This window comes from Marmota monax, unplaced genomic scaffold (assembly GCF_021218885.2).
Source record: "Marmota monax isolate L192 unplaced genomic scaffold, Marmota_monax_Labrador192_F-V1.1 WCK01_AAM20220418_F8-fsc00006, whole genome shotgun sequence".
In the NCBI taxonomy this organism is placed as follows: domain Eukaryota; kingdom Metazoa; phylum Chordata; class Mammalia; order Rodentia; family Sciuridae; genus Marmota; species Marmota monax.
This window is the reverse complement of record NW_026693712.1, coordinates 5,163,794-5,177,364: the sequence shown is the minus strand read 5'-3', so window position 1 is coordinate 5,177,364 and position 13,571 is coordinate 5,163,794. Positions and strand designations below refer to the sequence as shown.

The 13,571-nt window shown below is 37.7% G+C and overlaps 1 protein-coding gene across 3 annotated transcripts in view; it reads right to left on the bottom strand.

Annotated features, from left to right (window-relative positions):
- Window positions 1–9,784, bottom strand: part of Prrc1 (proline rich coiled-coil 1) — a 43,973-nt gene extending 34,189 nt beyond the window's left edge. Inside the window, exons 1-4 of one of the 3 annotated variants that reach the window (XM_046460339.2) lie at window positions 9,646–9,784; window positions 4,890–5,012; window positions 3,745–4,134; window positions 2,586–2,746 (exon numbers count right to left, since the gene is read on the bottom strand). In XM_046460339.2, coding sequence (XP_046316295.1) covers window positions 2,586–2,746; window positions 3,745–4,134; window positions 4,890–4,992 — 654 coding nt within the window. In that variant the 5' untranslated portion in view covers window positions 4,993–5,012; window positions 9,646–9,784. Of the gene's footprint in view, window positions 1–2,585; window positions 2,747–3,744; window positions 4,135–4,889; window positions 5,013–8,172; window positions 8,289–9,645 lie in introns of those variants that run through there. The other 2 variants (XM_058584210.1, XM_046460340.2) reach the window with 2 other exon arrangements.
- Between the last annotated feature and the right edge of the window lie 3,787 nt (window positions 9,785–13,571).

The following is a 13,571-nucleotide window of genomic DNA, read 5'->3' as shown; positions in this document are numbered from 1 at the left end:
TGTAAAAAAAAAAAAAAAAAAAAAAACCATTCAGAATATTGGGAGTAATTTGGCAGAATGATTCCAAAATTCATTGATAAAAATAAGTGGGAAAGACCAACAATTAATGTTTTGTCTCAATAAGCACAGATAAGACACAACATTTGAAGACAAATCAGCGAGCTTATGCAACTGAATACTGACATATTTTTGAATGGAGAGACTTCAACTGCCCTCTCTATCGTATGCATCACTGAATGCCCCCCATACCCATCTCAGCACACAGCAGGCTTTCAATATATACTAGTATAATAAATGAGCCTAGAGTTAAATTAACCCAGGATGTTATTTATCACTGTGCTAGATCTTTTCCCATATAACGTCTTCTTGGGACCCCTGTCCCTACCCTATCCTTTGTCAAACACTGTATTAATTTCTTTCTGTTGTTTTGCCTTATTTAGGGTGTCATATATGAAATAAAATATGGCTTAATTTTCACTTAATATAATGCTTTTGAAATTCATCTGTTATTGGAAGAATCCAATTGCTGAGGAGTATTCCATTGTATGGGTATATAATTTTTCAATCCATTCAGCAGTTGGTAGATGCTATGATTTGGATGTGTTTTGTCTTCTAAAGGCTCATGTGCTAGAAACTTGGTTCCCAATGCAGTGGAGCTGAGGTTGTAAAACTTCTAGAAGTGAGGCCTAGTACAGGGTGATTAGGTCAGAGCAGCACTGCCCTCAGAAGAGATTAATACTGGTTTCATGAAGTGAGTTAGTTCTTGTAAGAACAAGTCGTTATAAAGCAAGGCCATCCCACAGGCTCAGCCCCTTCTACGTGTACTTCTCTGCCATGTTATGATGCAGCCAGGAAGGCCTTCACCAGAGACCAAACAGATAGAACCACTGGATCTCGGACTTTCAGCTTCCAAAACTTCAAGCTACCTAAACCTATTTTCCTTGTAAAGTACACAGCATTAGATATTTTGTTAAAACAATATACAACAGATAAATGCAGTAGATGTTTAAGATGGCTACTATTAATATTCATGTACAAAATAAAATAAACAGTATGCTAATACTGAAAAGAAAGGCAGAGGGAGTAGAATAGAGTTTAGAAGCTGACATTAACATACAATTTAGTAACTAAAATAAAGGTGACATATCAAGTCATTGGTGACATGAGGTTCAACAGTCCATTAAGCAGCTGAAAAATAATTGTTTGAGCTCTACCTCATATAGTAAAGTCTTTCGGCTATATTAAATAGATGTAAAAAATGAAATGATAAAAACCTTAGAAGATACCAAAGAAAAACATTCATCAAATATTATGGCTAAGAAAAGGTCTTTTTTTCTTTGTAGCATAAAAACGTAAAATTGAAAAGAGATTTACAGAAATGACTCCTAAAATTTTAAGAACTTTGTGTCAAAAAGGATAATAAAATTAAAATAAAGAAAACTGCAACATATGATTTGGGCTAGGGAAGTGGCTCAGTGGTAGAGTGCTTGCCTGGCATGTATGAAGTCCTGGGTTGGATCCCCAGTACCAAAAACAAAACAACAACAACAACAACAAACCTTAGGAATTCTTACAAATTCAACAAGAGAAAAGAAAGTTATCACAAATTAAAAATAAAAAAAAAAAAGAACAGAATTCGCCAAAAAAAAAGTGGCAAAAAAATCTCAAGAAAATATGTTCAAATTCAGTACCTAGCAAAGAAATACAAATTAAAATGAGGTTTTGAAATTTTTTGCCTATTAAATCATAAAATACTCTATTTCAAATTAACAACTAGTGCTGCCAAATGAAAAATGCTGAACAATGTATGTTGGCATAATACATGATTTTTAAAATGTCTACTTGAACATTGACCAGAAATTGAATCAGAGATAACCATAAAGATTTACATACAAGAATGCTCATCATAATTTTATCGATAAGAATAATGCTCATCATAGTTTTATCGATAAGAATTACAATTAGGAGAAATTATACAACATGGTGACTTATACTTAACAGCAATGGGTTGATTCTTGAAAAATCACTGAGAATAGATTTCAAGTTTTCTCACGATAAAATTATATGTGAAGTAATGCATATGTTAATTGACTCAATTCTGTTATTCTACAATGCCTACATATTTTAAAACATCATACTGTATATGATAAATCTGTATAATTTATTTCTGAATTAAAATTAACTCACTAATTTTCAAAAATTACAATTAGAGAATGTCAGTATTAGATCTGTAAAATAACAAATGGGAAGTAAATGCAATAGAATGCATATAAAGTAGCCATTAAAAATGCACTCTGAAAAATATTTTATGGATGGGAAAATGTTCATGATAATTACTAGGTAAAGACAAACAAAAAAACACAAAATAATACCCACATCACTATCTATTTGAATTTAATTAACAGAATACACAAATATCCATAAATATGCACAAACAACAGATTACAGCAACCACAGAAAACTCATAAGAAAAAGGACTTTTATTCTTTCCTTATGAATTCTGTACTTTAAAAATTTCTCTAATGAACACATATCAGTTTTATAATTAGAAAATTAAATATAATTTTAAAGTAAATATTCCTTACCTTAATAAAACCCCAGATTCCACCAGCAGATGCTTCATCCTGACCTCTATTAATCCTAGGATCTTCTTGTTCCTCTGGGAAAGTGATGGCTGATGTGGTTCCAGTTCCCGGTGCCAGAGATGTCAGACTAGCTTGCTGAGTAATAGGAGTTGGCAAAATACCTATTCAATGGAAAAAATTTTAATATGTTAATTTATTCCACAAACTTTGTTCCTGTAACAAGACAAAGCAAATAAGTAGCTTAAAACAATTTTAATAATGTAACCACACAGTTAAGCATTTCAAGATTAAGTTATACAATTGCAAAAAATTTCTTTCCCTTTACATAGGCTTACACCAAGTGTCCTAAAAAAGGACAAATACACACGCATGTGCATACATATATATATAAAAAAGTTTTGCATGCTTGTCCCATTTAGCACTTGGATACAGACAGCTGTAGTTCTAATCTCCTTAATCCACAAAAATAATTGGGCAACAAGCCCATCAATAAAAAAACAATCAGTACATATACTTCAATTTAACACAAAAATAAAATTCATATAAACAGACAAGGGTATAATACCTGTACTCTGTAATAAATTTTGTTTGTAAAGGCAGATAGGCAAAGTTGAATAACAAAAAAATTACAGCAATGTTGTTTATTTTCCCTAAAATGAGAAACAACAGGCAGAATATGACAAGGATCATGTCCCCACAAAAACTTGAACACAAACTTCATAGCAGCATTATCTAAATAACCAAAACATGGAAGCAACCTAACATCAACTGATGAACTGCATAGCTAAATACACTAGATCTATTATTCAGCCATGAGAGGAATGAAGTACAGACACATGCTATAAAATGCACGAATCTTGAAACTATTTTCAGCTAAACTGATGCTAGTCAGAAAGACCAGTTATTACACGATTCCATTTATATGAAATGCCCAGAATACACAAACCCATTAAAAAAAAAAATCACTGGTAACAGATATGAAATTTCTTTTTCTGTTGATAAAAGATTATGAAATGGATTATGGCAATGTATGCAAAATTTTGTAAATAAACAAAAATTAGTGATTATATGAACTGTATTTCAATAAGGCTGGAAATTTAAAAAGAATAAAACATTTACTATAGCCATATATTTCAAAGCATTAATAAGAGAAAACTACCTGTTACTGGAGGTGCAGAAAATGAGGGCATCAGAGGTGTCTGGGGAGCTCTTCCTGCATGTCCCCTTGTAATATCATAAGTTGTACCAACAGAAAATCCTGATATAGGAGGACCGGAAGTGGGTGCAGGTAAGAGAGCACTCGGGGCAGAAGTTGAAGGTGGAAAGTGGGATAAAGGAGGACTGGTGAAGGCAGCAGCAGTTGATGGAGAAACAGCAGGTGGCCCAGAAGTACCAAGTGGTGGAACCGAAGGAGCTGGTACAGGAGGCACAAAAGGTAGTGGTGCTGTAGGCTGCACTGGAGGATGGGCTGGTGAAGGAGTAGGATAGACTTGTGGTGGCAAGGAGTCCACCATAGACACATTAGGAGAAGAAAAAGAACTGGATGCAGCTGGAAAAAAAGTGGAGAGGATAAAAATCACAAAACTGAAAATACTTTTTATGTAATCATCAAACTCTCATTAGTGCCTTGCAAAATTTTTTAATTTAACAGACCATATCCCAAGAATTAAAATATGTAATTTAAGATATACAACAAATATGATTGAGCGCAAATGATTATCAACTCCCCTAACTAAAAGCAGCAGGCAATACTGAAATGCATTATGGCATTGTTAACAAGTAGATCTGTCTTTTTTGGTGTATTTGAATAAAATAAAACTATTTTTCACCCCTGGTTTGTAGATAAAAACCTATACACAGAAAACTCAAAAAATCACCACAAAATCATTGAACACCAGACAAAGAAAATACATGCTTTTTAGGACATTTCTATCATAGTAAAAAAGATGACTTGTAGTCAATATAAATATAAAAAGAACAAAATCAACCTAATATAAAATATTGGTATTTTCTAAAATAGCAATAAAGTAAGACTATTTCTTTCCATTCTTTAAATTTAAAAAAGGCTATTTTCTTTCATCCTGACAAATATTACAGAAAGTTTAATATATTCTTCTTTTAATTGATTCAGAAAAGATAACAGTGTCTTCATTTTCCTCAAAACACACTAGGTAAGGGCTGGAGATATAATTCAGTTGGTAGAGTGCCTCACATGCACAAGGCCCTGAGTTCAGTCCTCAGCACCAAAACAAACAAACAAACAAACAAACAACAACCACACTAAGTATGAGACAACACATGTACCTATAGGAACAGGGGTAGAAGACATGGTGGCAGCAGCCAGCCCTGCAGGATTCGGTGGAGGAGTCCCAGGTGGTGTTGTCTCTATTCCACTTTCTTCCATCATTTTTCTTCAACAATGGTATGCTGCAAAAATGTAATAAATTTCACACAGTAACCAAAATTATACTTTTAAAGCTTACATAGTTAGAGAAAGAGTAATCATTAAAAGACAAATGTCTGCCTTTACTATTTATAATATAACTTATTTACAGATGACGGACTTATCAAAATTCCTAAGAACAAGGTCTACGAAATTATCTATGCAAACAATCTGTGATATTTCCACACATACTCTATAGTTAGAAAATAATTTTATGTTAACTATATAACCAACATTTCAAGTAGCAAATTGCCACCATTGTCTTATTTTCTGCCATATGAATACATATTAAAGTTATGCCTAGATTCTGGTCACTATTTTATTTAAAATAAAAATAAAACACTTGAAATCCATCTTCTTCCTTCATAAAGCAGTCTATTTAGGTTGCATCAATTAACATTACAAAAATTTCTAAATATGCTTGACTTGATAAAGTATTAATCTCTTCCCACAACTCTTAACATTTTATGTTAACAATGTGCTCAACTTGGTAAGTGCATTCATTTATCATTTCCCTAGTTCACATTGTAAAGGACACTTAGTAACAGCTAAATGATATGTCTCAGGTTTTAGAAATGTTAACTACCAAAAAAATGCCACTAGAGAGTAAACTCCCAACAGATGATAATAGATTATAAAACATAGGAAAACTTCCTTCACAAATATTAAAGTTCACCTCAAGTATAAACCAACCTCTAAACATGCCTAATTTGTTTTTAATGTTTTTATTAATGTAACAGACATTCAACAAAGGTCGACTGCTTCCTAAGCACTATATTGGTATCTCTACACAATCAAACAATAACACCAATATACAATGACACCTATACAATACAATAATACCAATGTACCGATGTAGTCTGAATTATGTACCATGAGGGTAGGAAGAGCTGTTTGACAGAAATATGATTTTGACTTGGAAGCCAGGAAAAGGGTCCCCCAAAGAAGTCACAGAACTGAGATCTGACTACAACAGGGCAGAACTACAAAAATGGCAAGGAAGGGGACAGAGAAGCCAGTTAACAGTGAACATAGGTCTAAATACAAGGTAAGGTAAAGTGGGCAAGACACATTCAAGAATACTTGTGTGGGCTGGGGATGTGGCTCAAGCAGTAGCGCGCTCGCCTGGCATGTGTGCGGCCCGGATTCGATCCTCAGCACCACATACAAACAAAGATGTTGTGTCTGCCAAGAACTAAAAATTAAATATTAAAAAACTCTCTCTCTCTCTAAAAAAAATAAATAAATAAAAAATACCTGTGTGGTAAAGGTGAAAAAAAAAAGAATGAGGACTGGAGAGAAGCAGGAGTCAAGACTGTGTCGGGTCCTATCAGCCAGGTTAAGAAGATGAACTTTATTTTGTTTAAAGAACAGAATGTCACTATAAAGCATTCAAGCTGGATGTAGCATATTTGTCTTTTAACTTCCTTGAAATTTTAAATTCCTAGGAAGATGCAAAACTAGTAGAGTTTTTCAGTATCCCAAAGCCAGTTTCTCTCAATAACAGCAAAACGTTACTAAATAACCACGTTACTTAAATACATTATCAAACCAGGAAATTGGCATTGGTACAGACTATTTACTAACCTACAGGCCTTATTTCAATTTCACCTGTTTTTATATTCACTTGCATAATGCCTCTGAGATTCATCCAAGTTGTTGTATGTAACATGAACTACTTTTCATTACTGAATAGTATTCTATTGCATATGTGTCATTGTGTATCCATTTACCTGATGAAGGACATTTACACTGATTCCGGTTACTAAAAATTCATTATTTGTGTACTGAAAAGTACGCAGACTAGGCCATCTCACAGACAAAGCAGAGACTACTCAGAGAGTAGTTCAAATAGGAGGTGCCAATAACTCAGAATACTGATTCTCATAACAAGGAGGGGGTGATTATGCACTACCCAGTAGGGTTGTGTTGGCAACATCTGCAGATATTTTTTGATTATCATCACCAGAGGGGTACTGCTGGTATCTAGTTTGTAAAGGCTACAGATACTGTGAAAAAACCCTCAATATACAACTCATCCATAAGAATTATCTGGTCCCAAATGTTAGTAGTGGCAGGTTGAGAAACTCTAGCCTAGACAAAGGGGATGATGATGGAGATAAATTAGATGGATTTAAGAAATGTATAGGTGGTAGGGCTAGGGTTGTGGCTCAGTGGTAGAGCGCTCGCCTAGCATACAAGAGGCACTGGGTTTGAACCTCAGCACCACATAAATGTAAAATAAAGATATTGTATCCACATAAAACTAAAAAATAAATATTAAAAAAAAGCAATGTATAGGTGATAAAACTCAGTGACTGGTGAGGTAGATGGGGAAGAGGCATGGTTTGCAAAATTGGATGAGGAACACTATAAGAAGTCAATGCTGATGTTGTCTTTGGAGGAAGAGGGTTGGGATCACAAGGTGTTTTGTCTTTGACATGCTAATAAGTTCAAACTCCTTGATACATCCACGCAGGGACATGGAGTTGGTCTGGAGTGCAGAGACCACACAAGTCTGGGTGTCACCAATGTACTGATCTAAAATCATGTTCTGAGATGAGATTATCTAGGAGACTGTGACTTTATATTTAATTTTATTTAGTTAGGTAGTAAATCAATATGCAGAAAATGAGATGGTCAGAAAAACAAGAATATAAGGAGACTGTGGTGTCCAAATGACAAAAGAGTGTTTCAAGGCACAATAACAGTATTAAATACTGCGCAGAAGCCAAAAAGAACACTATCTGAAAGGTTCATGATTTGCAAATTAGCCATGAACTTGATGAGAGCTGTTTTCAAAGAAAGAGTAGAGATAGAAACTAGTTTGAATTGGATTGAAGATTGGAGGGGTGGGGTGAGACAAATAACAAAACTTTAACTAAAAGTTTGGCTGTGGCAGGGCACAGGCATGTAATCCCAGTGGCTCAGGAGGCTGAGACAGGAGGATTGCATGTTCAAAGCCAGCCTAAACAACAAGCAACTCATCCGTGGCTCTAAAAAAAGTACAAAATAGGACTGGGGATGTGGTTCAATGGTTGAGTGCCCCTAAATTCAATCCTGGTAAAAAGTTTGGCTGTGAACAGAGAGGAAAGATCTATGGCACTAACATAAGACAGGGAGGTAAATTCTTTCATTCCATACCTATATCCAGAGGTAAGTAACCTGAGACAGAAATGCCCCTCCGGGGGTCTTATCACTTCCCATAATTCTTCATCATTTTTTTCATCAGTCATTCCTCTTCCTACAACATAAGTGAATTCTTACAATGAGTAGTGGAGGTTGTATTTTAACACAATGCTGATCCCAAACATTAGCAAATGCATTGGCAAAAGAACTTGTACAATGAACACAAAGTCATTGCATTAAAAAGCTTTACTAGTTGAGAAAAGGTTTAATGGGAATACTGGTGTAAATTTTTAATATCATAACTTCTACTAAAAAAAACTATCATGATAAAATAACATTGAGACATCAGTTGGTAAAGCTTTTAAGGGAAAAAAGTAATAGTATTAATATATAGAGATGCAAGACAATATAATGAGAATGGTTTCGACAACTGCATCCTCAGTCTCTTCCCAAATTCTGCTATTCTAATTTCCTTGGGCCTTGTTTGTTTTTTGTTTTTTAAAGTGGATAACTACCTGTAAGAAAATAAATGGAATAACAGAGCTTTGATGAACTTTAAAGTCTTAAAAAACATTATTACTTTTGAGGTACTGAGAGCCACATGATTGCCTCTACTACCAGTGAGCACTAGAGCACTGTGTTTTCTCCACATTCTAAACTCAGTTCCTAAAATTAACTCCCCTAAATGTTCACTGACTGAAATAATGTCTGCACAGGGCTGGAATGCCAAAATGTGTCACAATCGCAGAAATGTACATGTTGTCTCTCAAAACAACTACTTTTGACCAAAAAAGAACAACAACAACAAAAAAAAAAAAAACCCTCTCCTGGGCATATATTCTGCCAATCTAGGAAACTGGCTATTCTACAAATTTGACTGAAAAGGGTCCCAAAATCAAACAAAGGGAGAGTGCAAAAGCCCTCTGGAGCAGCGGTAGATACCTAGGAGAGAACATCGGGGGAAAATAAGCTTTCTCCCAATGCCAGTCCCGGTTGGTTAATGCTCAAACTCTCCAGGGCCACAGAGACCGAAATCCTATTGCACGAGACGGCGGCCATCCTCCAGGTTCTGCCACGTCCCCAGGCCGGGCAGGGCCGGGCTAAGGTCCGTAGGCGCCAGCCGCCGGTCTCTTCCTGTGGCCAGCGCGCTGGAAGGTGGTGTCAGCTGTCCAGAGGCTGCAACCTCGGCCCAGGACAGAAGCAATGTCCGAGAAGAGACCCCTCACCCCCACCCCCCCGAACCGCAAGCACCGTGCAATCCGCGGTGGGGACTCACCCCTTGTGATGCGTGCCCCTGCCGGCTACACACCGCAAGCTCCCACCGCGGCGCTGGGCCTGCGCTGCCGGGGGGCCTGGGAAACGACCCCCGCATCCCGCGGCGCCGGCGGCCCGCCCACCTCCCCGGGGCGCGACCCGAGTCCGGCTTTGGCGCCAGCATCCCACACCACCGTCCTCGTGCACGCGCGTAGCTGCAGGGGTGACACTCACCTGGGGTCCCGAGCGAGCGCGTGTGTGACAGGCGCAAAGTGGGGAATAGGGAGGTCACGGTGTAGAACTATGGCTGGAGAACACAAGGAAGATGCACTCCAAAGCTCACCTCTGCGCGTCCCCGCCTCCAAGATGGCCCCCGGCTGCGCGCGCCCCTGCGGCTGCCACGTCGTCGCGCGTCGCCCCGCCCCGCGCCTGGCGCCCCGCCCCGCGCTCCAGGCTGACTGGAGCCCCGGCTCTTCCTCTCCGTCCGAAGATCATCTGGACCGCTGAGTTTTGGCTGTTCCTGCCCACTGTAGGACGGTCCCCCATAAATTTCCCCTCCGCAGCCCCCACACTGCGAACAGCAGCCTTGCTATCATGGGTAGCTCGACCTGTGCCACAATCGCCCACAGAATGGAGATAAAGTCAGCCAGCGCCGTCAAGTCCAGTCCCCACCTTCAGGAAGGACCTTGCTCCAGATAGAGGGAACTTATCCGTAGCAGCGATGGGGAAAAGGGACTTGGGAATGGAGCAGGGGGAGGGGGAGAAGGGTGTCATTTACTGTACTGGTTTTTCCCCCAAGTACATATATTGCACTTTTTTTCCAGTTGAAAAACCGAAGACATTTTTTTTTTCCTTAGCTGCACAAGTTAGTTATTTTGATTATAAATTAACGGAAGTCTACATTAAATGCACATCTTATAAAATGATCACTTTGAGAATATATAAAAACTGCTGGAACAAACTTTGTTATTTCTGATACTCTTGTAGCTTCAACTAGACAATTCCCTTCCCAACCATAAATGCAAGACGTCAAGCCATTTAAAAAGACTCATAACTGTGCCAGCAGGTGGAAATTATGAACATCCCCCTCTTCAATTCAATTGCCTTTTTTATCCTAGTATAACACTCTCCCAGTGCCATTTCAATGCCTTTATGGTGGTTATTCAAGACAGTTTTCAAGTTTAGAAATATTTCCTGGGACTTCAGTTTCTCCCTTCCAGTGACATCTGTTAGTTGCCGAATTCCAAATTTAATTTTTTCGATTTCGTGATTGTGGCTACTTGCTCAAGATAGCACTTTTTTTTCTTGAATTGTATTGTAATCTTCAATTACTGTTTGCTCATACTACCAGAAGACAAAGATTATTGACTTTTTTTGTATGTTTGTCTGTTTGGTTGGTTTTGGTACCAAGGATTGAACCACTGAGCAATATCCCCAACAACATCATCATCATCATCATCATCATCATCATCATCATCATTATTTTACTTAGAGACAGGGTTTCATTGAGTTGCTTAGGGTCTCACTAAATTGATGAAGCTGGATTTGAACTCCTGACCCTCCTGCCTTAGCCTCCCCAGCCACTGGGATTACAGGCCTGCACCACCATGCCCAGCTTGACATTTTTATCCTTATATGCTGCACCTAAAGGAGTTCCTGAAACAGTTGTTCAATGATAAACTTTAAGTAAATCAATGAATGTAAGGAAATAAGAATTTGAAACCTGAAGTCGTGATTTGGGTCTGCGACTGCCCATAGGCCAATTGTATAGTTGTGAATACTCATACAGGTCATTTGGTCTCCTTATTTTCATCTGTAAAATGGGAGTAATATTATCTGCCATCACTAACTCAGGCGAGTAACAAAATCAAATAATTTAGTACTGGGGATTAAACCCAGGGATGCTTAAACCATTGAGCCACATCCCCAGGGCCTTTTTAGTCATTCATTTATTTATTTATTCAATTTTGAGACAGGATCTCACGAAATTGTAAGGCCTCACTAAGTTGCTGAGGCTGTCCTTGAACTTTCAATCCTTCTGCCTCACCCTCCCAAGTTTCGGTAATAATAAGCATGCACCACCACACCTAGCTGAAAGCACTGTTTAAACTACTTAGCATTCAACATGTGAAAAACTGTATCTTCTTATAGTCCTCAAATTTTCTTCAGGAATCAATTCTTAGATAGCTCCTGGACGTGACAGCCATAAATATTATAAAATACCCTACTGAAAACTAATACTGCTTAACAATGCTCTCACTCTATATCTGGCTTTGTAACTACAATGGGTTGGTCCCTTTGGTGGTGCCTCTTATCCTGTTCACTGAGAATGTGTGTAGGTGGCCTTCTAGATTACTTTCTAGAAAGTGCTGTTTGGAGTAATGCTGAAAGTAGATACCATCTCCATCCTCTTTGGCCCACACCCTTTATAACAAGGTACGTTGGTTCCTTCATTCCTTCAACAAATATTTATTAGTGGCTGCAATTGCTGAGCATTGGTACTGGAAACACTGCAATGAGCAAGATGAGCAAGTCTTGACACTTAGTTAGCTGTCCTAGTAAGAAAGAGAGACTATAAACAGGAACATAAACAAGAAAAGACAGTAGAATGTTGGCTATAGTAATTGGAGTAAGCCATTTAGGACAGGACAAACAGGCAAGACTTGTCTCAAGAAGAGAGTTTTGAGCAGGGACCTGCCATGAAATAGGCTGTGGTTATTTGGCAGAAGGGAGATCATGCAAATACTTGAGGTCGAGTGTGCTTGGCACTAGTGATAAACAGCAAGAAAGTGCAGGAAGTGGAGTGATAAGAGGACAGAGAGAGCACGGGTGAGATCATATCCAGTCTTCTAGACACAATAAAGCCATTTGGGTTAGATTCTGGAAGAAATGGGAAGTACATGGAGTGTTTTCAGACGAGAACAACAAGATTTGATTTCAGTTTTTAATCACATTCCAATTGCTGTGACTTGGGTTTTTCAGGGACTAAGGAAGGTCTCCAGTAACGAGACCATGGTGGCTTAGAGTAATTAATGGCGTAGAGGCAGTGTATGGTCCAGGCATATTTGAAGATTGAATTGCCATAATTTGTTGGTGGACTAGATGTGGATTTTATTGGTTTCCTTAGACCACCACAAAAAATTATTACAGCCAATCGGTTATAAGAATAGAAATATATTCTTCCCCAGTTCTGGAGGCCAGATGTCTAAAATCAGCAAGACCTCTCCAGAAGCTCTAGGGAAAAATACTTTTGTGTTTCTTCTAGATCCTGGTCACTCTCAATGTTTCTTAGCTGGTGCCAAAATAACTCCAGTCTCTGCCTCTGTGTTCACATGGCCTTCTCTCCATGCCCCTGTGTCTTGAGTCTCCCTCTGCCCTTCCCTTTCAGATATATCCATCATTGCACTTACGACCCAATCTAGATCCAGAATGATCTCATTTCAAGATAATTGAGAGTCTTACAAAGATTATTTCTAAATAAATTCATGTTCAGAAGTTCCAATTGAATATATCTTTTGGAGGTCACTATTCAGTCCACTAAATGGATAGAGACAGAAGTCAACTAAAGTTAAGATTATAAAATGGCCTTTGGAATGGTTAAACTTGAATTACATTTATAGTTATTCTATGTTTTACTTACCACTTTTCATTTGAATTTCAAAAGAACTTTGTGCAACTGAAAGATTCCTGAAGAAAATCTGAGAACTATAAGATACTGTTTTTCACATGTTGAATGCTAAGTAGTTTAAAAAGTGCTTTCAGCTGGGTGTCCAGTATTAGAAATATGGAAACTAAATCTCTGATAATTACATGCAGATGGAGTTGGAACCCAGAATTTATAGATGGTACTCCAACTGCTTTCCTGCTTTTCAAGTTGTAAGGTATGTTCTTAGATGTCAACCAATGAGGACAATTATAACTTAATGGAAGAACAAAGACTGCTCAGCATTTTAAGTGTTGCTAAAAACTCGCCAAGATTTTCTTTATAGGAATTCTAATACATACTAGAGATCATTTGTGACTTGTGATGAAACAACATGACAGTAGAATTTTGCCTTTCTTGCTCAAAAATATAGGCAAACAAAACTTTTTTTTTTTTCATTTGAATTAAGGGTTTTTTTCTAGGTCAATTCAGTTAATGTTTTATTCTTAAATATTCT